Here is a 26,792-nt window from a genome sequence, read left to right as displayed (position 1 = left end):
GACAGCTCCATATACATTTACGAGCACACATTTTTTACTTTTGCATTAAGACATCACTTAAGAACAAGATTTCTGACTTACTCTCTGTCTCCAACTGCATTAACAACCAAATGTGTATGCCTCACCATTTCCATCCGGTTATGGAGCAAAAGCCTTAAAAAGGTTTTTGTTTTGTTTTGTTTTGTTTTTTAAAAAAACATTTGCATTCTTCTGGTTTATGTGTGAGGCAATTTTATATTATTTTCCAAGTCTTTTATATACTTAGGGAACTTTGCCGTTGAGAGGGCTCAGCAAGATGTCACATCAGCCATTCACCTGCACGTTCAAAATTGACTGCCTGCCCCGTCTGGCTGAAAGCTACATTTATCATAACACTGGGAACAGCTCCACACCCTCAGAAGCTACACTGGATCGCACATGCACACCTCACACTGTCACAGAATTACCTCAGATGGGAATTTGATTTCCTCCAGAGCATTTCAGCTGGTAAATGCGTGCTGGCGACCAAACAGGAAATGCTGCAAAGGCCTCTGCCCTTGACTTTTGTTTAATGTTAATCCTGTGCCTGAGTAGATCCAGCAGGGAAGCCCACGGTCTGGACTTGGGCAAAAACCTGAACTTCTGCAAGAGGGAGCAGGAGCAGGGACCCTGGCAGTGAGTCAGCTGTGGGACCCAGTGAGGGTCTCCGCAGCTCCCGCTGAATCTCTTCTTATTGTGAGAACAGGAAGAATGGATTCCACTGTGGACAAGAGCTCTGGCTTTACGGAATGACCCCCCCTCGTTCCCTCTCCACTGGTGCACCAGCGCAGACTGGCTCCCCACCCCCAGATTCAGCGCTGCCCTGTACCCCCAGGCCTACACTAACCCCGAAAGGGTTTGGGATGAGAACAGCTGGGTCAGCAATTTTTGAAGGCATTTTTGAGATGATCTTTCGCACCCAAGTTCTTTAACTGCAAGGGTAGATCTATCTTATTTTTCCCTTGCAGCAGATCCAAGACCCTCCTTCTCAGCCAGCTATTTCTCGATCTCCATTCCTTCCACCACCCGGTCCCAAACATAAAATTATTACTCCTGGGTCCCTTACTTTCTAGATTGCCAGTTCTGTCACTCCATTTGGTACAGATTGGTTTTTTGTTTATTTATTTATTTTTTTAAAAACTGTATCCGTGGGTCAGACAGACCTGAATCTAGTTTCCAGTCTTGCACCTATCTAGCTAAGAGATCTTAAAAAGCACTTACCATCTCTGAGACCCAAGTTTCTCATCTGTGAAACATTACTGACATGTTCTCAAGATTAAATAGGTCATGTATAAAGTGACAGAACAGGTCTATAAATTATGGATTATTATTTTTTAGGAGTATCTATATAGCCATTTCCTTCATTTCCAAACTTCTCAGACTCACCTTTCTTAATCACACGTCACTGAAATCACAATTTAAAGAATCAGTCCTTGGCCCAGCTCTCATGTTCAGATTTATTCTTGGCTTTCACCTAAATTTGGTGGTCATCCATGGATTACTGGGCCTACTTGAATTACTTTTCCTACCTTTTCTCTGCCTGACCTGTCCTTTTATTTCCTAAGCCTCTAATTTATTTATACAAGAGAGAGCAATATTAGGTGGTATAAATTCTGCTTTGCTCAAAGGTAAATATTAATATCTTGTATTATTCAGTAAACAACTAGATGCTGATTGTTGTGCATCTTACCTAGTAAATCAGTGGAATAAATGGTTTAAATACTCTAGTGATAGACTGTTTTGTTTTTCTCTACTTTACTGATGGGCGCTTTGTGTCAGAACAGATATTCACACTTCAAAATTATGAGCAGTGGTTTTGTGGATGTAACCAACGATGATAAAGTTTTTATTGCCTTTGGATTTAACTTAGTTCACATTTACTCTCTGAGATGGAACAGCCTTTATCCTACTGTACAGCACAGGGAACTGTGTCCAGTCTCTCAGGGTAGAGCATGATGGAAGCTGGTTTGAGAAAAGGAACGTATATATATATGTGTGTGGCTGGGTCACTAGGCTGTACAGCAGAAACTGACACAACACTGTAAATCAACTACACTCTAATAAAAAAAGAGATGAAAAGACAAGCCTTTAATGGTACTGCCACATGGAGGATCAAATAGAGCCTAGACAGAGAGGGTCCATACACTGAGTCCCAAGCGCAAGACTCCTTACCTGGGCACTAGAATCACACCTGCATTTGTAGGAGGGAGCCCTCAGTCTATAACACCAGAAAGGAAAGGCTCTTTACTTCATCGACTTTATAGATAATAAAGGTATAGTGAAGAATTACTATAAAATCATAAATCATATCATAAATCATAAATCATAAATAATAAAGGTATAGTGAAGAATTACTATAAAATCATAAAACTTCAAATTTTAAAGAAAAGAATTGCTGTCCTATATGTTGCTAACAGTCCCTGTTCTTCCTCCCTTCCTTCCTCTTCTTTCTCCCTTTCCTCCCTCTTTCCTTCCTTCCTCCCTCCCTCCTTTCTTTCTTTCTTTCCTCTCCCTCTCCCTCTCTTTCTTCCTCTCTCCTTTTCCTTTTCACTCTCCTTCTCCTTCTTCTTTGTAAAACACATACTGTTAAGTAGGTGTTATGGGTTGAACTGTCTTTCCAAAATTCGTATGTTGGACCCCTAACCCCCAGTATCTCAGAATACATATGTCTATGTATCTCTTTAAAGAGGTAATTAAGGTCAGATGAGACCAATAGGATGGTCCCTAATACAGTATGACTCCTCTTATAAGAAGAAGAAATTAGAACACAGAAAAAATACAGAGGGAAGATGCAAAGACTGAGCGAGAAGACAGCCAACTGCAAGCCCAGGAGAGAGGCCTCAGAGGATACCAATCTGCCAACACCTTGAGCTCAGACTTTGAGCCTCCAGGACTGTGACACAGTAAGTTTCTATTGTTTAGACCACTCATTTTGTGGTGCTTTGTTATGGCAGCACTAGCAAATTGATACAACAGGTATTCCCCAGAGGTGGTATCTTCCTGTTTCCTTTTGGTGCTCTATGTTATGGTCAAGAGTGTGTGTTATCTTCCTTTGTGTGGAAATAGGTCCTCAGTGGGCAAATGCATAGTCAATATTAAAAACCCACTATTGGGAGTTCCCTGGTGGCCTAGTGGGTTAAGGATCCAGAACTGTCACCACTGTGGCTCAGGTCATTGCTGAAGTGAGGTTCGATCACTGGCCTGGAAACTTCCACATGCTGCAGGCACAGCTAAAAAAAAAAAAAGAGAGAGAGAGTTCCCACCATGGCTCAGTGGTTAATTAACCCAACTAGCATCCATGTGGATGTGGGTTCGATCCCTGGCCTCGATCAGTGGATTAAGGATCCAGTGTTGCCCTGAGCTGTGGTGTAGCTCACAGACATGGCTCGGATCCCACATTGCTGTGGCTCTGGCATAAGCCAGCGGCTACAGCTCTGGTTGGACCCCTAGCCTAGGAACCTCCATATGCCGAGGGTGCGGCCCTAGAAGACAAAAAGACAAAAAAAAAAAAAAAAAGAAAAGAAAAAACAAATCAAATCCGCTGTGATCTTGGATCTTTGAGAATTTGGTCCCAGGGATAAGTTAGTGCATAGAAAACTAATGTAAAGTACAGCTAGTAAAATGTCAAATGTGATATGTGGAACAAGAAGTGTTGCAGTGGTTCAGGGAAGAGTTCATATTAAGTGACAAGAAAGGCTCCAAAACGGGAAGATTTGAGCTGGACTTGCAAAAGAGCATTGGATTTGGTAGTGGAGATGGTAGAAAACAAGGAGAAAATAGTGTAAGCCCCAATGTGGCACATCCAGAAGATTGGGCAAAGTCTTCTGGTTCAGTCTGTTTAGATGAGCAATGGGAGATGTGACTGGAAAGGTCTACCCAGACTGCAGTGTAGAAGATCGTCAATGCCAAGCAAAGCCATTTGCCCTGTGAAGAGTGGGTAGCAATAGAAAGTTCTGAGTAGAAATGCAGCCTAAATGAGTAGCAGCCCGTGTTTAGGAAGATGAATCTGTGATGAGATAACGTATGGTGCAAAGGGAAGTGGTGGAGATGAGGCACAAGGTGAGAAGCTCTTCTCACTGTTCTTGTACAAAATGAAAAGAGAGTTTGGGGTTAGTACATGCAAACTATTGCATCTGGAGTGGATAAGCAATGAGATCCTGCTGTATAGGACAGAGAACTCTATCTCACCATTTGTGATGGAACATGATGGAGGATAATGTGAAAAAAAAGAATGTATATAAATTTATAAATGGGTCACTTTGCTGTACAGCAGAAATTGACAGAACATTGTAAATCAATTATAATAAATTTTTTTAAAAAAAGAAGAAAGCTAATGAGGGTTGTGTGTTTGAGTGGGAAAGAAAAAGACAATTCAAGCTTTACTGAAGCCATCACTAAGAAGCTGGCCGCCATTAAGGCTGGAGAAGAGTAAGGTAACTGACCTTTTAAGTTTTGATTAAAAGGGCCAAATTAGCCTATTATTTCCATTGGACTAATGGAAACCTAAGGCACAGTAGATTTGCCTATGGGTATTCAAACAATCTAAGCCAATGAAAACAAAAGTTCCTGCTCATTTATCCTCATTAGTGTGTAGCCTCTATCACATTTTCTACCACCATGATCTCACTTTAAAAAAAATATTATCATTAAAATTTCCCTTCTCAAAATAACTCTCGTTTCTTTATTTTTGCAATCTCGTTATGATTCATCCATAGATTTGAATATCTTTTACCCTCAATCCATCACATCTATTATCTTTCATTTTATCAGAAGCCTATGGAAGTGATGATTTTCTCAGGAAAAATGTATCAGCTTCAACTACTACAAAATTGCTTTTTTGGGTTTTTTTTTTTTTTTTTTTTTTTTGTCTTTTCTAGGGCCGAACCAGCAGCATATGGAGGTTCCTAGGCTAGGTGTCTAATCAGAGCTGTAGCCACCAGCCTACACCAGAGCCACAGCAACACGGGATCCCAACCGCATCTGCAACCTACACCAAAGCTCATGGCAACGCCGGATCGTTAAACCACTGAGCAAGGCCAGGGACCGAACCTGAAACCTCATGGTTCCTAGTCGGATTAGGATTAGGTTAGTTCTTCAGTGTTACCGCTATCTGTCTCTTCTAAGTATCCAGGAATCCCCCCCCCCCATTTTTCAATTGGGTTTCTTATTATTGAGTTGCAAGAATACTTTGTACATGCTGGATACAAGTTCTTTCATATGCATATATTTTAAAAATATATGGTTTAGAGTAGTTTTGGGTTCACAGCCAAATTAACAGGAAGGTACAGCGATTTCCCATTTACCTGAACCTACACACACAAAGCCTCTCTCATTTTCAACACACCCCACCACAGCGGAGTTGATGAGCATACACTGACACATCATAATCATCCAAAGTCCATAGTTTACATTAGGGCTCACTCTCGGTGTTGTGTATTCTACAGATTTGGACAAATATATAATGACTTATTGCATCATTAGGGTATTATACAGAGTGTTCTCATTGCCCTAAAAATCCTCTGTGCTCCTTTTATTCATCCCTCCTTCCCCACCCCCTTCGCTCTTGGCAATGACTGAATTTTTTACTGTCTCTACAGTTTTGCCTTTTCCAGAATGGCTTATTATTGGAACCATACAGCATGTCGCTTTTTAAGATTGTTTTTCAATCCTCCTTTCACTTCTTTCACTTAGAAATATATATTTAAGCTTCCTCCATGTCATATCATGGCTCAATAGCTCATTTCTTTCTTGCACTGAATAATATTCCATTGTCTGGATGAATCACTGTTTGTTTATCCACTCACCTACTGAAGGTCATCTTGGTTGCTTCCAAGTTTTGGCAATTATGAATAAAACTGCCATAAACATGTATAGAGTTTTGTGTGGACTTAAGTTTTTCACCTCCTTTGGGTAAATATCAAGGAGTCTGATTGCTGGATCATATGATAGGAGTATGTTTAGTTTTGTAAGAAACTGTCAGACTATCTTCCAAAATGACTTTACCACTTTGCATTCCCACCAGAATGAATAAGTTCCTGTTGCGCCACATCCTCCAGGATTTGTTGTAAACATGTATAGAAAGATACTCTGACATGGAAATGACTGCCATAAAAAAAAAAAAAAAAGCTTACTCACAGTTCCCAAGAGCAGGGGGCACACCATGACACGCCACATGGAGAAGCATCAAGGCACCTCAGGAGGCAGAGAAAGGTGGGGAGAATGTGGGCAAGAGGCTTGATTGTGGTTTCTAAGGGAAGGAACAGACAAGGCAGGGCGATATAAGTTTAGGATTGGCTTGTTTAAAAAATTTCAGCAGATGCTGGGGCATCGGGCTGTTCCTAGTTGTTAGGTAACTGGCCAAAGGCAGGTGGGTAATGGTAACATAAAAAAGGCAGTGGAGGTGTGGGCTCTGGATTAGTTATTTTGCATATGAAAGGTGTGCTTGCAGTAATCTGTGACTTTAAGGAATAAGCGATCCCTGGGAGGGGCAGCCCCCTACCCCCGACTCCTCCCCATCCCCGCCCCTGGTCAGGTCAGCAAATCCCCAGACATCAAAGCATGGAAATGTAGAAAATATAACTTAGGGTTAACATAGTATCCTTACCACTGGTCCTTCTGTCACCAGTTGTGTAAAAAGTGCTTACAAGGTACTTAGCTGAGTTAAACTGGGTTGAATTCAGAGTCTAAGTGTGTTATTAAAGAGACACCAATATAAGTTTCTGGACGGCCCACTCTGAAAACACTGAAAGATAACTTCCTTATTTTCAACTGACTGATAGGATATGCTGCCATACAGTGTATTTGCTACAAATTTTCACTTTTGTTTTTCAACAATAAATATTTTCATTATTTCATCTAGCTCCTAAAAGGAAGACTGACTTTTCTAGAACTCCTTCGCTTACGTGTTTCCCACCTGAATTCGAAAGCTTCTGCCGTTTTGACATTTTGGGGTATTTTAAACTGCTTCTCCCCCCACCCCACCCCCAGCCTCGAAGTAAAGGTGTCAGTGCCCATGAGTCATTCACAGATCGTGGATGTTTAAGAACCAAAGGCTTTAGAGATCATCGAAACTACAAGAGGGGCATTCCGCTGGTCAGGTAAGAGAGAAGTAGCTGCATGCTGGTCAGGTAAGAGAGAAGTAGCTGCAAACAGAAAACAGAAATCCGCAAGAAAGAGCAGATTCCATTGGAGCAGTAATGTAATCTGCTCAGCTCTTTTTTAAAAACTTCAGGACCCTGTTGGTTTCCCTTATTTGCCCCCGTTCTGGTTCTCATGGAAACCATGCATGTGGGATCTGTTTGCCTATATAAATTAATTCTCAAAACATTTACCAAGTTCCTGTGAGAAGCCAAGCACTGAGCTAGGTCTTGGGCACGCAGAGAAATTGCTTTACTATTAAGGCATGTTCCGTACTCCTAAGGAAAACTGTCACCAGCAAAGGGGCCTGGGGGCCCTGGGAAAAATGAGCTGAATTGAGATGATAAGGTCTAACCTCTTCTGTGCTTAGTCCCATTAACTTGTGGAGGAGCCTCCTCGCGTCTAACACTTTGGATTAGATGTTCCCGAAGCAGAACCGATGCGTGGACACCTCAGCTTGGCTGCCATGTGTGGAGAACTCCCTGCTGCGCAGGACACTCAATTCAACATGGTGGCATCTGGCCCCGCCCCCCCCGCCCCGCCCCCCGGCCCCGCCCCCTGGAGCGTGAGCTGTGCGACTGCGCAGGCGCCGGAGCTGCCCGCCCCCGCCGCGGAGCCTGTGTCACCTCTCCATTCTCTGATGGAAGAACATAAAGCTTTCCGTTGCTTCCGCACCAAACTTGGTCTACTTCTATTGGCACCAGCGACCCTGGCAGGAGGACCCTTGTTGGGGCTCAACTTGAAAACGTTGGAAACAAAGTGAAGGTTAGTAGAGTGCGAAAGCCACTAAAACATTGTCTATCCCGCAGTAGGAGTCTATCAGTACAGTGGAGGCCTAAAAGAGGAAGGAGAAATTTCATTCCTGCCTATTTTTCTGATCTGGAGAACAGAACAGATGACTTTGTAAAGAGCCTTTGTATTCTTTTGCTGAAGTCTCATATTTATCTTCTAATGTTCTTAGGCTCAAACAGTTAAGAAAATTGTTACAATGCCAAACTTCTTAACTATGGTGACAATGTTCATTTTCTTGCAGGAGGGGGTGGTTCTAGAGAAAACAATTTCTCTCCATTAATCGTCTCTTTCTACTTCTCTATGACCTTGCTTGTGGCTCAGGAGGGCTGTGGACACACTGCATATGTGTATAGATGTGTGTGTCAGAAGATGTGTACATATAAAAGTATCATTTCATATGAGTGTGTGTGAATCCATAAACTGCCGAAGAAAATGGCATTAGCTAAAACATTGTAAAGTCAAAGTTTAAGTTTGTTTTCTCTTGGGTGGTGGTAGTCATGGAGAAACAATGCTCAGAGAAAAATCACCTGTCGTAAGTACAGCCATGGTCAATGCAGGGAGCAGAGTGTGAAAAAACCAGTTTACTGAGACTGAATCCCCAGCCTAGGTAAATGATATGAGAGATTGGTCTCACAACCCAAGTTTTATGCCATGACTGTCCACATCATAGCTTTACCCAATTATGTGAAAAAGGGGTCCTGGGAAGCTGTTCTAACTTGGGGCAGCCCACAGCTACTGTCTGTTTTCTCCCTCAACCACCATTTCCTTCCTTTCCCTCCACGTTTTCCCTTCCCCTTCTTCTCAACTTGTTTCCAGTAGCATGAGTGAGAGGCAGGAAAAAGAGCAAGAGAACCACTTAGGAAAGAACTAAATCACAGTATTTGTCTCTGCTCACCTTTTTCATATCTGACTCAAGGTAAAATCATTTACAAAAATGGGAGCTTAGAGAAATATTTGCAAACTCCACCTACAAGTGAACTGAAATAGCCTTTGCCATCCTCCACGCAACTAGCCTACGACATTAGGTAAAATCTCTACCCAGGACGTCAACTCCCGTGATGATATTCATTTCCATTTGAAAAGCAGTTATTTTTTTGTATTCAATTGGCTTTGCCTGCATTGGTGAGAAGTTAACCAGAAGCCAAGCTCTGGAGACCGAAGATTGTTTGGTTTCTTATTTTATACCCGGAAGGAAAGACCACGGAGTAAATTCTAAGTTATTTTAAAACTTCAAGCCACATGATACCACTATACTATGGCAACCAGTTATTTGGCAGCAGAAGCAACACAGTCACATATTTAGGCTGTGTGCCTGTTCTGTTTTCAGCATAATGGCTTTTTAAAATTAGATACGAATTAGCTCTCATCAGAGAAACAACACAGTAGTAAAGCTTCCCCAAAATGACAGAGCAAAATATTGATGATAGACTCTACAGGGGACAGGCAGTGCCTAAGGAACAAAGAAACTATTGAGTGAAGAATAGAAACCACACCCTGGCAGCAGCTGCTCTATGTTGTGCTGATCTTCAATCAGTTCCTGGACCTTAGCTAGAACAACAACAAAAAGAACAGCAATAAATAGCTTAATAGATGCTGACTCTATTTTACATGCTTTACACACATTACCTCATTTTTTTCTTCAAAAATACCATTTTGAGGGTTATTACTTTTATTATGGCCATTTTGTAGGTGATAAACTTTTAAAATGTTAAATTATTTACCCAGCTCTAGTAAGTGATAGAGCAGGGATTCAAACCCGGTTTTAATTTAGATACTAATATTTTGAATTTCATCCCCAGAGCACATAATGCAGTATTGGATCAAACAACATGACAAGTGGAGTGGTATTAGCAGACCTCGGAGGAGCTGGCCAGGACCGACTTCCAGGAAAAGGGGGGCTTCTGAGCAGAGATGGGAAGGATGAGCAGGAGGAAGGGGGAGGAGAACAGATAATACCTTAGTAGACGGAGGGGAGAGTGAGCATTAGGCAGGAGAGAAAATGTTGCAATTCCTAGCTGTCCACTGGTACTAAAGTCAAAGTGCCACGTTGGAAGTGTCAATGGTCCTGGACAGGGAGGCAGGAACGAATTCAGACAGAACCTTCTAAGGCACTGGAAGTGGGAGTTGGATGGAAAAAATAATAGAGATGTGGTGGGTGAGGGAGAAAAGAGCCAGGAATTACTCTTTTATCATTGTCTGTGAGATAATCACAACTGAAAAAAAGTGTTGCTCGTGTCCTTGGATTCTCTTTGGACTTCACCCATTTTCTATTAAAACACATACAAACTAGCTCCTTAACACCTTTGGTAGGTATATTTTATGACAAGTGTTATAATACTTCATAGCCAGCAGATGGCACTATGCATACATAAAATATTTTGTGTACTCAACTTTTTTAGTGGGCATTCCCTCCAAATTATTCCAAAAGAAAATGTCTTTATAATACAGCAAATCATTTTGTTAAGTATGGAGAATAAACTAGAACTATATTTCAGATTAAGATTGCTTTTCACAATATTATAGAGAGCGTCTAATAAAGCCAAACTGTTCATTTAAGATAATTGGACTTGACTAGAGTAATTTTATGACCCAATTTGAGTATTTAATTCTTCAAAGAAGAGTACCATGCATATTTACTAGACTTGATGGTTTGAACGCTTGGTCTCTATCTTTCGTACTCTGGGAAGTCCGGAGTTTGAGTAGGGCTTGGGGGTGGTGTGAAAAAGGATGGGCATCTCATAGGCATACAGTCGCCTCTCCTGACAATTGCAATGGTGCTGTAGGCACATAGGAATTACCCTGAGGACCTCAGTAAGCTTCTAAAAAGAGAGAAATTTCTTGGTGGCACCATCTCTGAGTGGTCAGGAAAATTCATGGAAAACTAGCAGTGGGTTAAAGAGTCAAACAAGGCTTTTCTTTCTATAGTCAGTTTTTGGTTTTTTGTTGTTTTATTTTAATGTTTATAAGCCCTGCACGTACAGAGAGAGAACAGCAGAATCTGTCCAGAATCGACAGCCTGAGACAAAAACCTGAACTTGCTCTGTTTGTGATCTGGGCTGGCAATCTGCCTAGCCTAGCTCAGGTTCTCCAGGAAACAGATACCAAGATGGAGTAGGGAAGGTAGAAGCTTATTGGAAAAGGGATATCAGTTGTTAGAGGAGGAGGGAGCCAGAGTGGGCCAGAAGCTTTCGGGTACATCGGATCCCTAAGACTGGAAGAGTAGGTGAGGAGAGCTGGGGGATCTGACCAGGTCTCGGCTTACTCAGAGAGGATCTCTTAAGAAAAGCCTGCCTGTTCCAGCATGCTGCACTGAGCAGAGATGGCCAGGCCCTGGTACGTGCCGTGCCCAGTTAATGGCTGGGGAACTGGCTGGAAGTGTTTGATCTTGGTCTGAACGCTAACAGCAGGTTTTGGAAGGTGCTGTCCTGGAGGCTGTCAGTCAACTGTATTCTTGCAGCTAGAGCTGGACAGTTGGTTCTTTCCCAGAAGATCTGAGGGCTGGCATACCTTTGTGGCTGCCGTACTGGCCTGGTTAAAACAATCACTATTCCACTATTCCTGTTGAGGTCCCCTTTGTATCCCTTAGGTCTCTCTCAGATGAAGCTGTGTGAACAAGTTATTTCTTTTCCAGTAGTTGAGGTGCTGTTTCTGTACAGATGTTAACACCCATATTCTGGTTCATGATTCAATCCAGAATATTCTAAGAAGGGCCTTCAGCTTCATTTGAATAATCTTGCATCTGTATATGAATTATACATAGGTCTTTTATGGAATTTTAAAAATAAAGGCCATTGCCTCTAAGTGTTCAAAAGTTACAGGCAGGCATAATAAGGAAGTCAGTGTCTGCAAAGTCTCCTCTAACACAAGGCAGTCAAAGATCAGTGATTTTCTTATTTGCTCTTTTGGATTAACAATTCTTAGATCTTATAAGCAGCTGAGGCATTGAGATTTTTTTTAAACAGTATTATTTAATATTAAATATGACATACTGGATATAGTATAAAGTATACTACTGTAAGATATAAAGTACACAGTATGCCTTACTCTTTTAGACGGCCTGAAGCATAATGCCCAGTCTACTGAGTATAAGAAACTCATTTGGCATTTTTATCAACTTTACTGAATACCAAATGATAAGACAGACACATCAACAGCAAGTATCTGTACTGCAGACAGGCTCAGTGCTAAGCTGCTGACATAAATGTAAACTGCCAAACACCAAAGGAAAATCAACAATTTACACACATGAATAGGGATCCAATCATACAGACCATGGATTAAGTGCAAATTAAAATGACAATGAATACCATTTTGGGTGTCACAACTTAGCAAAAAATATTTTCAGTAAAGCTAACCAATGCTAATGGGTGTTGTGAGATGAGCACTGTCATACACTGAGTTTTGGTGGTGCATACATTCCTTTTGCAGAGGTAGTTTGAGGCAATCTGCATTGAAGGCTGTAAAGGTATCCACATCCTTTATTAAATTTAACTTTATGGAATATATTTGAATTCCATATTCCATAACCCAAAGGAAATAATTTGAAAAATTAAAAAAAATTTTTAATGTACTAAGATATTCATGGCAGTGTTCTATATATATGTGTATATATATATATATATGCATGTGGTAGCAAAAATGGAAATAGCTAAACAATGGCTATGTTTATGTACACTGATATCTATGCATGTATTTATATATAAAATAGGATAATATGTAGTCATTAAAAATAGTCCATATTTACTGTATGAAGAACAAAATATAAAACTGTTATGTTAAAACAAGCAAAAAATATGCCTAAAGATTGGAAGAAAACAATGAGACATTAATGCTGCTTAATGAATATTTTCCCTCTCTTTTAAATTTCCTGTTATTTTCAAAACTAATTTTCCCCAGTGAGTTTGTATTGCTTGTATAATAGAAACATATAAAATATCAGTGTAATTTTATTAATATGAAAAGTTCTCAATGATTTTTGATATAGTGTCATTAGAAGCAAAAGAGTACAGTACAGATATTATTCAGTGAAGATGTACATCAGTTTCTGACAACTTGGTGATGGAGGGGATTGCTTGTGTACAACTTACTCCTATCATGGTTTCAAATAAATGTGTAGAAATATGACAATAGGAAACAGAGGAAAATTCTCCCTTGCATTGAGGAAGTGCACAGCATTCAAGCACAGTCTTCATCTTTCAAAAGAATGAACAATAAAATATATGGAGGCAAGAATCCAATAGCATAATTTATATAAAAGTATGCAGTGGTTCAGTATTCTTACCAACACTAAATAAAGGCAGGCCTATTTGAAATTCTGAGATGAACTAACCTGCTATGTAACATGCTATTACTGAACTGGTTATTAGTGAGTGAGGGAGAAAGAGCAAATGGAACTTTTTTTTTTTTTTTTTTTTGTCTTTTTAGGGCCGCACCTGTGGTATATAGAGGTTCTGCGACCTACACCACAGCTCACGGCAATGCTGGGTCCTTAACCCCCTGAGCGAGGCCAGGGATTGAACCCTCAACCTGATGGTTCGTAGTTGGACTCATTAACCACTGAGCCACGACAGGAACTCTGTAACTAACATTTGTTACTTAACATTCTCTCACTAATCCTCAAAATGATCCTGCCAAGTAGGTAGTATGAGTTCTCCTTTAAAGTTAAGAAACTGAAGCTCACAGAGTCAAGTTAACATGACCAAGCTTAGTACAGTGCCTTGCATTCAGTAAGTGCTCAATAAATATCTTTTGGATGGATGGTAGGTAATGCGCTAGTAAATGGAAGTGTCAAGATTCAAGCTTCGTAGTCATCTGGTTCCAAAGCCCACACTTATCTCCACCACAGTACACTGCCTTCTGTGTGAGACCACACAGAATTGTTTTAAAATGGCTAAAAAAGATCACTGTCAATGTAAACATGATGAATAAATCCAGGAAACTCTGATTTCTACCTTCATATCAGAATGCTTTCAATTTCAAAATGTGTGTTTAGTAAAGAATGACGAAAGACAAAACACACAGAGGGTCTTCAAGGGCTTTAATTGACATAGCAGATGAAAATAACAAATGCATATTAATACATTATATTCATATGAAACCTTTTTTTTTTTTTTTTACAACTCACCCACTTTTGTTGTTAAATGCCACCAACTTCTTTACAATGTTGCCTATGAAAATACCATCCAAAATGTGTTACTTTAATTTCATTACTGTTATTAGGTGTTATACCTCTTTTCCTTTTTTGCCCCATGCTTATACCAAAACAAATTATTGGAAAATGTTTCAATAAGTAAACTATGTCATGCTTTCCTAGCAGCTTTTCATCCTGTATTAAAATATATTACAACTAAAAAGTTGAAAATAATTTTATTGTTTTTCTGTATATAAATCCATGTAAATATATTTGTATTGAATATTTTATTAGCTAATGCAGTTCTTTTTTGAAAAATTATTCTACTAACTTCTTTAAAATATTTCCCATGAAAACATCATCTGAAATGTATTTATAAATATTAGGTGTTATATCTCCTTTCCCTCTTTGTCCCACACTTATACTGAAACAAATTATTTGAAAATGCTAATAAAAATAAAATTTGGCATGCTTTCTTATTAGCTGTTTTGTATCTTGTATTAAAATATTTTTATAACTATAAAAGTTGAAAAATAACTTGTTCGTTTTCCTGTTTATATAATATAGATATATAAAATCTTCTACCTACTATAAAAGTGAACTAATCTATGGAATTAAGTCACTTTGTTATCCCAAACATAAAGGGCCAAAAACATAGGGAATTACAAAAATTCCAAGATGATTAAAGTAGGTGCACAATAAAATAATAGAGACAGAGCATATTTAACATCTATCAAGTAGAGACAGAGAGTGTTTATCTTTCCCGTTGGCAACAATCTTAAGATAACTATTTACCACTTTTCAAAGCATTATTGTTGGGAGGTTTTATACTCGGGGAGAGGACCTATAAAACATCACCTTCCTCATCCAAAACCAAAAATAAATGGGGACTTAAAAATCTATTATTACAAAATATGGTGACCAGAAAAAAAGACTATGTCCAATGAGCTACATGGCTTCAATATGAAAATGCCTTTGCTTCACTCAAGATCTAGAATCTTAAGATCTCATTTGATAAATTTAACAGGATTTTCTTTTCTGATTACATTTAACCCCTAAGTTTTTCTTGTGTACTGTAACAATTTTTATTCTACTTGGACATTAGAAGTAAAACCAGCAGATTCTAGAAACAGAGTAATAATCTGCTGAATTTAAGTTCAGAATTAATCAGTGCAAAATATGTATCTGGTTGGGTAGATATGCCAGAGATTCGAAGTATTACAAAGTAAGCTGTTTTTAGAAATGCTTAACTTCAAGTGAAAAAAAGTTATTAAAAGCTATTAAAGATCTTTCCTGAGGGATAATAAAAGCAAAAACAACATTAAACAACACATGGTTACAAAGAAACTTCCTCACAGAGGTAAAGAGGTTGTGATCAGTATCAGTATCTTTAAAAATTGTCCTTTCAGAAATTATATTAGTCTATACTAAGTGGTTTAGAATTTAAGCTGGTATATCTGGTACTAGAGAAACTCCGAAGCAGTTCACCTAGTTGGATACAAAAGGAGTTACATATCCTTGATTTATTAAATTTCATTGTTCTTTTATACATATTTTTTCTTTAAAACTTTAAGTTGATCATTTGTTTATAGAGTATGGAATGATTTACTTGTTTACATGACAAGCTTAATAAGGCTGATATTCAATGGAAAACAATGAAATAATTTAACTTTTTGGAATTAGAAAAATTTTTAATTATTTTTATTCTTTTTAAGGGCCCCTATTAAAGCTTGTTATTTTTATTAGTGTAAATAAACTAAAGTGACTGTTTTTTACACACCTCTTTGCACCACAGTGTAAAGGGTAGTCTCAGTTAACCTTTAATACCCTGTACATACTATTCTGAAATACTGTGGTGAAGTATGGCCTCGCATCCTTGAGCAAGACACTGCATAAGGGAGGGTTAGCTGAGTTGGAAGGGTCTTCTACATCCCAAATTTCAAGCATACTGCAACCAGGCCTGAAAAAAATAGGCACACACATATCTATATTTAAAATGCATTCAGATCTCGAAGAAATATAATAATAAAGTATCTCCTAGACTGTTTAGAGACTTCTTTAATAAATGAAAGATTTTAAAGCATTTCAAAAAACATTAGTTCAAAATTTAGAGATAATAAAAGTGAAAGTATGCTGCATTTTCATGTTCCATTTAACAAAATAATATTGAATCAAATAATAAGGGCTCAATGTACATTCAGAAATATATATTTAAAATTCACTTTTAAAATGAAATATAAATGTTTTCTTTTCTTTCTTTTCTTTTTCTTTTTTCTTTCTTTTCTTTTCTTGCTTTTTTAGGGCCACACCCCCTGCACATGGAAATTCCCAGGCTAGGGGTTAAATTGGTGCTACAGCAGTGAGCCTACACTACAGCCATAGCAACACAGGATCCGAGCCGCATCTGCGATGTACACCACACTCACGGCAATGCCAGATCCCCGACTCACTGAGCGAGGCTAGGGATTGAATCTGCAGCCTCATGGATACTAGTCGGATTTGTTTCCACTGTGCCACAGTGGGAACTGATAAATGATATATATTTTCTAAGTGATATTGCCATTCAAACATCAGGGCCATTTATAGTAGAATGGGACAAATTAAAGTTTATCTAGCTCCTGATGAAGTTCATATTCTTAGCTTTAATTGATTTGGATTAGTATGAAAATACATATAGCCCAAAACATACAGCCCAAAGCAGGGAAGAAAAGCTCTTATGCCAATTTTATTCTCCTCAACTCTTTCCCTTTTGGGTGATTTTATCAGTGGACTGAATGAGATAATATTTCTCACTAGAAAATAACCCTGCATGAGAGTCATTAAAGAAGAAGTCAAGCAAAATTGGTTTCTAAACATCTATATTGAGGCATAATTTATGTACAATAAAATTCACCCATTTTATATGTAAAGTTTGTTAAATATGGGCGAATGTCTTTAGGGGTTTAAGTAACCCCGTAATCACAATACAGAAAATTTCCATCACCGCAATGAGTTTTCTTGTACGCTTGACAGTCAAGTCCCTCTCCAAACATAAGCTGAGGCAAGCAATGATCTCCTTTCTGCGCTATAGTTTTACTTTTTTTTTTTTTTTTTTTGTCTTTTTACCATTTCTTGGGCCGCTCCCATGGCATATGGAGGTTCCCAGGCTAGGGGTTGAATTGGAGCTGTAGCCACCGGCCTACGCCAGAGCCACAGCAATGCGGGATCCGAGCCACGTCTGCAACCTACACCACAGCTCAGAGCAATGCTGGATCCTTAACCCACTGAGCAAGGCCAGGGATTGAACCTGCAACCTCATGGTTCCTAGTCGGATTCGTTAACCACTGCACCACGACGGGAACTCCTAGGAAAAAAATTTCTTTTTTTAAGGGCTGCGCCTGTGGCATATGGAGGTTGCCAGGCTAGGGGTCAAATTGGGGCTGCAGCTGCTGGCCCATGCCACAACCACAGCAACACAGGATCCGAGCCATGTCTGCAACCTACACCACAGCTCACGGCAATGGTGGATGATTAACCCACTGAGTGGAGTCAGGGGTCAACCCCAATCCTCATGGATACTAGTTGGGTTTGTGACCACTGAGCCACAACCAGAACTCCCAGTGATTTACATAACTAACTGCTTCCCTAAGTAGTGTGAGCCTAAGTTCTCACTTCTCAGTGCTCCCGGCCACTCTGTTGGTTGACAGACCTGCTTACGATCTCATTGCTCTTTCTTCCCTGCCATTTCTAACAGTTCTCCGAAGTGATTGTATCATTTTTACTTCCATTAGCAATGTAAGAGCTTTACAGTTATTCTGTTTCAATTGGTCTTTATTATTAACTTGTAGAATTTTCTTTTCTTTTTCTTCTTCTTCTTTTTTTTTTTTTTTCTTTTTTTCACTTTTTAGGGCCACATCCACAGCATTGGAAGTTCCCAGGCTAGAGGTTGAATCAGAGCTACAGCTGCTGGCCTATGCCACAGCCACAATAACGTGGCATCCAAGCCATGTTTGCAAACTACACCGCAGCTCATGACGATGGATCCCTGATCCCATTGAGTGGGGCCAGGGATTAAACCCACATTCTCATGGATACTAGTTTCTGCTGCACGACAATGGGAACTCCCAGAATTTCTTTATATGAACTATATTTATAAGTCCTTTATCAGATATATGTTTTCAAATATTTTCTTCTAGTCTGTGGCCTGCCATATTTTTTTTAACAAAATCTTTTTGAGGAAAATATTTCAATTTTGATATGTCCAATTTATTGATTTTTTTTAACGGTTAGTATTGTGTTCTTAGAAATCTTTTACAATTTTAGCTTTTACATTTACTTCTCTAATCCATGTAAAGTTAATTTTGTGTATGGTATAGTATGGGTCCTGGTTTAATTTTTCTTTTATACATTACATCCAGTTATATCAGCAATATTGTTAAAAGACCCTCTTTTTCCATTCACGTAAAAAATAGTGCTTTAAAATTTCCTTGGGGTTTTTTTCTTTGACCCACAAATTATCCATAAGTTTACCATTTAATTTATAAGTATGTATGGATTTACTAGGTAAGTATTTATTATTGTTTTCTATTTTAATTCGGTAAGGTTCTAAATCTTTTAAATATATTGAACCACTTATACAGCCCAGCATATATTCTCTCCTGGTGAACATTCCACATGCCCTTCAGAAGAATGTGTATTCCACGGCTCTTTCCTACAGTGTTTTGTAAAAGTCAATTAGGGTCAGGTGATTCAATACTCTTTGTTGTTTATCTTCTATATCCTTACTGGCTTTTTATCTACATTTCCTAGCAGATAAAAGAATGTTAACGTTTCCAAGTATGGTTAAAGATTTGTTTTTTTCTCCTTTTAGTCATCCACATTTTATGTGCTTTGAAGCTCTGTTCAGAGGTATGCACATTTAAAACCGTTACATATTTTTGATGAATCCATCCTTTTGTCATCATAAAATATCCACCTTTGTGGATAAATAAAAATTTTGAAGTATGCTTTGTCTTCTAAATTTTAAATTAAATTAATATGATAAACATATATAGTGAGATTATAATATTCCCATTTCTTTGAAAGGTGCCATTTTTCCTAGACATATTTATTAGATTTAAAATTAGGTATAAAAATTAGCTACTAGAATTTTCAAACTTAGCTCTTTGAAAATATGTGATAGCCAAATTTCTACTTATCCACAGGAGAAATGAAAATTCTTAATGTTAAAATTAATACAACAAAGGACTTCTTAAATTTGAGGAGGCTAAATGAAGGCCTCAAGATATGTACTACACATCTCACAAATTCATGTATTTTTAGAAATTCAAAATTTAGAAATTTAAAAATTTTTGTCAGAAACATTATGTCCTTTTGAGTTATGTGAAACTTTTCTTATGAGGCTTATAAATCCAATGTAAATCAGTTGTAGTAACAGGATGCTAACTAATATCACAATTTGCTATAAAATTTCAGCAAATTGTATTTGCTGACATCTAATAAAATTTATCAGAAACCTTGAAAATTATGGGAAAAAGCTACATTTAAGACGTTAAGTTAAAATGAAAAAATTAGGATACTAAACTATACTTAAATAATAGTTAGGTTATACTTAAATAATAGTATAATTTTACTTTCCTAAACAAAATAATTTTAAATAAAATACCAGGGTAACAATTTAACAGAATTAATTTAAAACAAGAATTTTTAAAGAATCAGGACAGCTGGAATCAAGTAGAGCATTCGTTGTTCTAAAATACACCGTATCATATATAGCACAGGGCTCATACTCACTTAGTTCTCACAACGCACCATGCCTCTTCTAAAATGTAGTAATTCACATGTAATTCCAGCAACTTATCTCTCACTTCTTTTGCAGATTTTCGACTATATGCAGAATAAACTGTTTTTGTCCGAGCTCTTTAAATTCAAACAAGATGAAAAAATTTTAAGTAAATGATAATAGAATTGATTAAAGAAATTTTGCTAGTAAATTAAAATCTCAGTGCTTACTGGATTGGAGCATTGATTATATACAACTTAAAACAGGATGAATAATTTTGATGATAGCAGTTTCCACATTTCTACTTATATTTTGCACACGCTAAAACTTATATAGCAATTTGAATTTTGCAGGTATAGCTTATTAGTGTGTAAACCAATTTAGAGTCTAGAGACAGGTAGCAGTATAAAGTTCAGAATATAAAATTTGTTTTGTATAATTCATAAAATAATCTGGAACAAATTAAGATAGAGGCTAAATATAGTAAAAATGTGGATTTCAGCAGATAATTTCATCTATAGAAGCTCTGAAAAGCATATAAGTTGAGCTGAATGTAGAAAATAGAACAATTACACAGTGGGCATCTAGGGTAGCAGTCAGGTAGAGAAAGCAGCTTAAGAGAAGGACAGGAATGCTTACCAAAATGTGGTACAACAGATGATTTAGCCCTTAATGGGAGTTTTTATAAAATCTGCACAAATTACCAATTATGTATCAGATTTTTCTTAGAATTTCAAGCATACAGAATGCCCAATTTCCACCACCAGACATAAAACTTTAAGTAACTTGAAACATTACCTCTAACAATAAGCCAAAAACACTTTGAAATTAAATGATTACCTACACAATTACTAGAATGACTAAAATAAAATTTTAAAAGTCAGTCATTTAAGTTAAGGAAGACAAAACTTTCAAACTTCAGCAGGAACTAGAGTTCTCATAATAAGCTAGTGAAAAAGCACTCCAAATTTTCATAAAGGCATTTAAGATGGCATATTTCATGTAAATTTTCTATCTGTTAAAAAAGCTAATCAACGGCCACCATTAAGATCAAGAATGGTTTCTTAAGCCAGGCAGAGGGGCTGTGGAATCTAGAAAAAGATCTGGCAAATTATGGCGATGAGCCAAATCTATGTCCCCTCTTGTTACTACTACTTAGGAGTTTCACAGTAACACACGTATCCATATAAAGACTAGTCACAAATGTGACACATTTTCACTGAGCAAAACTGGCTTTTGCTTTTTTCAGTTTTCAGAGGTTTATTAAGGTTTCTTTAGGTCAACAGGTATATACTGTAATTTCTGGATGGTTATACATTTTTTTTAACTTCAAGCATGACTATGAGAGTGAGAGTGTGTGTGAGTGTGTGTATAACAATTTTCTCTATTCCTATGAATCAGCAGAAGTCATTAGTGTGTCTGATTCAAGAATTCTATCAGCTGCCCACCCACCTCAAGTCAGCATCTTCATAATGTGGGTGGTTCACAATGGGGTGAAGAGTGGAAAGCTTGACACTTGCCATTGTAGGCATGGCACCTGCAAAAACAGCATCTGAAAAACAAGATTATATTCCTTAACAACATGTTTTAAATTTATACATTTCATCAAACCATTTCATTACTTATTGTTAGTACATTTTGGAGGAATGACATGTATATATATATTGCCTTTTGTTTATAACTAGTGATACACTAAAATTTATTCTCTGGCTCCAATTTCAGTTCTGTCTCTTGGGAGACAAAAAGAGTGACTGCTTACTTCCTGGCACTTTTATATAATGCTTAAAGAATTAGGAAGGTTATCATTTTTAATCAGTACAGTAAAGTCAGTAATAAACACAAGGCATATTATTCAGATCTACTGTAAATAACTGAATGTTTACTTTCAAATACAATTAAGCATTCTTAATGTGTAGGAAAAACCCTATTTCCCTACTGTGCTCATATTTACATAATGTCTATGCTAGCTCTACATATAACTAAACAGCTACATACCTGGTCTGGTATTGTATCTGACCCACTGTATCAGTTCTTCCTGGGGCAAATTATTAAATTCTCCTATTATGCTCCATTGATTATGGAGGTTTGCACACCCTTGTATTGACATCACTGTTAGAATGCCAAAGACAACATTCTCAAAACGAAGTCTGCAAAAAAGCCAGCCAAAGAGCTGAAATGAAAGAAACCATTTATTTATAATTCTTAGATGAAGAGTGCTACTGGATCAATAACAAATTTTCTCCTTTCTACTTAAGCCAAGGTGGGTTACCATTTGGTACTAATATTATACAGAGCTATTATCACCTATTGTTTAAAAAGAGAAAACATTTTGGAATTAGGGCCCAGTTAAAAATGAAGCTTTCTCTCCTCTTAAAAGAATTAAAGAAGGAATACCTGATTTACTACCACACACTAAGATTAGAAGATAACAACTTTGAAACATCCTGGAACTAAATCCTTTAACATTTGGCTGCTTTTTTTTTTTTTTCTTTGTTTTAGGGCCACTCCTGTGGCATACAGAAGTACCCCATCCAGGGGTCAATTCGGAGCTGTAGCTGCTGGCCTATACTGCAGCCACAGCAATGCAAGATACAAGCTGCATCTGCAACCTAAACCACAGCTCATAGCAACGACAGATCCTTAACCCACTGAGCGAGGCCAGGGATCGAACCCCAGTCCTCATGGATACTAGTCATATTTTCAACCCACTGAACCACAACAGCAACTCCCATCTGGCTGCCTTTTATGCATATTTTGAATAACTAGGGAACCCCACTAGTATTGACATGTATCTTCCTCTTGGGAAAATAAACACTATGATATTCTAAGGTAAGACACTTATAATCAAAACTAAATAAGGTGTTTCTAGATGTAACTTGGTCCCAAAATTCTATCTACTTCAGCTAGCTCTTTCACATATAAGATATAGTAACAGAATGCCAAATTGACAATTTTCCTCCTGATTATCTGAGCCCAACAGGACAATACTGGAGCAATTACTCTGCCTCTCCTCCAGTACTACAAGAGCACTTGAGGATGGTTTTGATGGACCAAGACACTCTTAAAACAGACCTGAACTTCAAAAAACTCTATTTGTGGATAGGATACTAATAGGAAAAGTGTGCCTCATCACTTGTCACAGAAGTATCAGCTAAAGTCTAGGAATAATTTTCAAAGATATTTGAATTTGCTTTTCTTACTCTATTTTGAATCATGAACTAACATTTAAAATAATTTAGGAAAAAAACACCTAGTGTTTTTGTGTTTTGGATTACTCAGCAAAGCCATGATAACTGCACTGCAGCTGCTATAGTTGTAATAATTTAATTATACAAGAATGAATACCTTACCCGTCGAGAGCATATCAGGGAAGCCATAATACACATGTGAGGTGTCAAAAACAGCTTCAGTCTCATAATCAAAATTGCAAGGGAAGTAAATGCAAACAACTGCAGTGTGTGAAAAATTAGCTATAAAAACACAAAATGAAATGACATTTTCACTTTATGTATTTTAAAATTAAAATATGAAAAATAAAGTATATTAAAACTTGTTATTTGCTAGGACAAGGATCTTTTAACTTAGTAAGAAATCTATTAATATTTGTTCATTCATTCATTCAACAAAGCTTTATCAAATGCCTGCTATCTGCCAGGTACTGTTCTGGCTGCTTTGGATAGAGTAGTGAATATAACAGTGAACAATTCCTGTCCTGTGAGGGTCACATTTTAGTACATTTAATATGGAGAGACAGAAAATAAATACATATAGCAAATAATGAAATCCTTTAAACAGTCTATCAGAAAGTGGTTAAGTGCAATGGAAAAGGAAGCAGAGCCAGGAAAGGAGACTAGAGTGCATGATGTGGTGTGAGGTCACAGGCAGGAGAAGTTGCAAGTTTAAGGAGCATCATCAGAGGGGCCTTTTGGAAAGGAGGTATCTGAGCAACAACCTATACAAGGTGAGGAAGGGAGACATAGAGACATGAAAATATGAGATGCTCAATAAACTGTGTCATTCAATCAGCAACAAAAATCATAACACAAACTAGATTAACTTAGAAGTAGGGGAATTGTATATTTGCTAATTAGTAGGACACCTCATTTTGATTAATGTGGGAGTCCAATGGAATTCCTGTCATGGCTCAGTGGAAACAAATCTGATTAGTATCTATAGGTACATGGGTTTGATCTCAGGCCTCACTCAATGGGTTAAGGATCCAGTGTTGACGTGAGCTATTGTCTAGGTCACAGACACGGCTTGGATCTGGCATTGCTGTGGCTGTGGTGTAGGCCAGTGGCTACAGCTCCAGTTCAACCCCTAGCCTGGGAACTTCCATATGCCACGAGTGCAGCCCTAAAAAGACAATGAAAAAAGATGGGGTTCCACTGAGCAAAAGTGCCAAACAAAACTTTTCCAATAGACATTCATAAAATATCAACCAACTCCTCACTAGAAAAATGGACAAAGAATTAATGCAACCAAAAGTAAGTGCAACTAAAAATCCATTTTCCAATTCACTAATTTTCAAACAAATTAAATAGTAAAGATAATATTTTACCTATAGGAGTTCCCGTCGTGGCTCAGTGGTTAATGAATCTGACTAGGAACCATGAGGTTGCGGGTTCGATCCCTGACCTTGCTCAGTGAGTTAAGCTCTGGCATTGCCATGAACTGTGGTATAGGTCACAGACATGGCTCTGATCTGGCGTTGCTGTGGCTCTGGCATAGGCCAGTGTCTACAGCTCCGATTAGACCCCTAGCCTGGGAACCTCCATGTGCTGCGGGAAGCAGCCCTAGAAAAAGACCAAAAAAAAAAAAAAAAAAAGTATATATATATATATATATATATATATATATATATATACATATATATATATATAAAACCTATAAAACTGACAAATATTACAATAATACTGAGTGTTAGCAAGGATGCCATGAAATACACACTGAAATAACTGGTACATTTATGTAATTTAGCAGTATTTTTCAAAACCCTAGAAAAGAGCCAACTCCTTTGACCTAAGTTGTAGTTAAAGAAATTTAACTTAAGGGAATAATCAAATCACAAAAATGTTTCTACAAAGATGATCACTGAAGTGAATTTTTAACAGCAAAAACAGAAACCTCAGAGATCAATACAGAAGACTAAGTATGTAACTGCATTTCCTATATACAGCCATTAAAAGATTACATATTGGAAGATTATTTAATGGCATGGAAAAGTTTTCAGAAGATAAAAGTCTTTACTTATAGAATGATATTAATTTTGTGAAAACCATCTATATATGTATATCTAAATGCACAGGGGGAAGAGACTGTGAGAGAATATACCCAAAAAGTTACCAGAAGTTATTTCTGAATGGTGATTTTTCTGCATTTTTCAAATTTCAAAAATAAAGAAAATAATAAAAAGTTGAAATAAAAGAGAAGCTAATATAACATTATATGTTAACTATACTCTAAAGATTAAAAAAAAAACAAAATGGTAAAAACTATACCTAAAGCTGTATTTTTAAAAAATTTTTTTAAATAATGTTTAAAAATGGAATTTGCTAATTTTTAAAATAACTCTTGAAACCAAAGTTGGAATGTGGAATATTTATTTCAAAATCAATCCCTCATTTTTCTTTAGTCAAACGTCATCTTTGGACAAAATCAGGAACATGATGTGGAGAGAAGAAAAGACGCCAACACACAAAAGAGATCCTTTTGTTTAGGAGATTATGTGGGCCACCTGCTTTAATCATCTATCCCAAACATGGATCACTTCCATAAATCCATGAACTGAATATTCACTATTTCCCTAAAAGGAATATGCCGTAGGAGTACCTATACAAAAACGGATAGCTGTAAACATTAGGAAAATCTTTTCTAAAACTTAACTAATGTTTTCCTGTAACTTCCACACCTCTGGAACTGCACCAAATTAGTCTAAACCCATTTTTGCATGACAGTTCTCTATTATATAAATATTGTAATTCTGGCTGTGTACTATCCCCAAATTCTATCTTTCTATCTTTAGGATAAATATTTGGAAAACGTCAATCATTAGTTGTGTGTTGTGATAATTCTGGTTGCCCTGCTCTGGATGTGGCACAGATTGTCCACGTTTTTCTTAAAATGTGGCATCCAGAAATAGACTATAATAGATATGGATAATCAATGCAAATACGCATTTGAATTCTCCCTATTTTCCATACTTTGGTTATTTTGAGCCACAGGATGATACTTTCATTTTCTCCCTACCTCCTGTAACTTCTGCCTTAGCAACACCTTCTCACATGACCAAAAAATCAAATCCAAAGTAGTAATTCTCCTTGACTTTCCTCTGTCATCTAAAGATTAAAGGAAGGATTCTGTTTTCATAAGGAAACTTGAAAAAGCTCCACCATTACTTTGTCTTCCCTGCATGATGCTTTTTGTGGCTGGATGACAGAACAGCTATTCCAAATGGCATCATTTATGATTCTTTTCTGTTCTCACCCAAATGTTCCTAACCATTCGTTTACTCCCAGTCTCCTGACTTTCCATAAAGTTCTGTCAGCATAGTTATTTTCTCTTCCATTCTAAAGAATAACTTTTTTTTTTAACCACCAAGTGGAGGACAGAAGGCTCTAGTCAAAAAGTATAGTACAAAAATTACTACTGTATGTACACTATTGTCAATCTGGTACCTCTTTCCATATAAATATTACTAGGAAAATCCTGACAACATTTTTAGAGGCTGGAATGAAGGAAGAGAAGCTCAGGAAACTGTTTACTACTCATCTTTGGAATAAGTGAGCCCAACTGGGTAAAGTATGAAGTAGCAGCTACCAGAGAGAGGGAAAACAAGGACTAATTAAGCCAGTCCAAATGGCAAGTTGTTCTTGTCAAAATTACCTCTCATGACAGTGTGAAGATGTCCTGAGACTATGCTAAAGAGATGCCCTTCACTGGCACAGTTAACAG

General features: G+C 37.5%; 2 protein-coding genes across 7 annotated transcripts in view; both read right to left on the bottom strand.

Annotated features, from left to right (window-relative positions):
• DPY19L1 (dpy-19 like C-mannosyltransferase 1) overlaps positions 1–7,665 on the bottom strand; it is a 313,514-nt gene extending 305,849 nt beyond the window's left edge. For 2 of the 3 annotated variants that reach the window (XM_085005866.1, XM_085005868.1), the window contains exons 1-2: positions 7,511–7,665; positions 6,154–6,265 (exon numbers count right to left, since the gene is read on the bottom strand). In XM_085005866.1, coding sequence (XP_084861992.1) covers positions 6,154–6,202 — 49 coding nt within the window. In that variant the 5' untranslated portion in view covers positions 6,203–6,265; positions 7,511–7,665. Of the gene's footprint in view, positions 1–6,153; positions 6,266–7,349 lie in introns of all 3 variants that reach the window. The other variant, XM_085005867.1, reaches the window with a different exon arrangement.
• Positions 7,666–13,967: 6,302 nt separating this feature from the next.
• The window catches only part of DPY19L2 (dpy-19 like 2), a 71,830-nt gene continuing 59,005 nt past the window's right edge, over positions 13,968–26,792 (bottom strand). For all 4 annotated transcript variants that reach the window (XM_003134795.5, XM_021078556.2, XM_021078557.2 and 1 more), the window contains 5 exons: positions 23,189–23,308; positions 21,834–22,008; positions 21,291–21,390; positions 19,850–19,975; positions 13,968–16,037 (listed from right to left, as the gene is read on the bottom strand). In XM_003134795.5, coding sequence (XP_003134843.3) covers positions 15,887–16,037; positions 19,850–19,975; positions 21,291–21,390; positions 21,834–22,008; positions 23,189–23,308 — 672 coding nt within the window. In that variant the 3' untranslated portion in view covers positions 13,968–15,886. The remainder of the gene's footprint in view (positions 16,038–19,849; positions 19,976–21,290; positions 21,391–21,833; positions 22,009–23,188; positions 23,309–26,792) is intronic.

Source organism: Sus scrofa, chromosome 18 (assembly GCF_054392235.1).
Source record: "Sus scrofa isolate SSC_HxYL_T2T_F1_AM1 chromosome 18, Sscrofa_HxYL_maternal_Yorkshire_Landrace_v2.0, whole genome shotgun sequence".
In the NCBI taxonomy this organism is placed as follows: Eukaryota; Metazoa; Chordata; class Mammalia; order Artiodactyla; family Suidae; genus Sus; species Sus scrofa.
The sequence above is the reverse complement of the archived record's forward strand: the minus strand, read 5'-3'. Positions and strand labels throughout refer to the sequence as shown.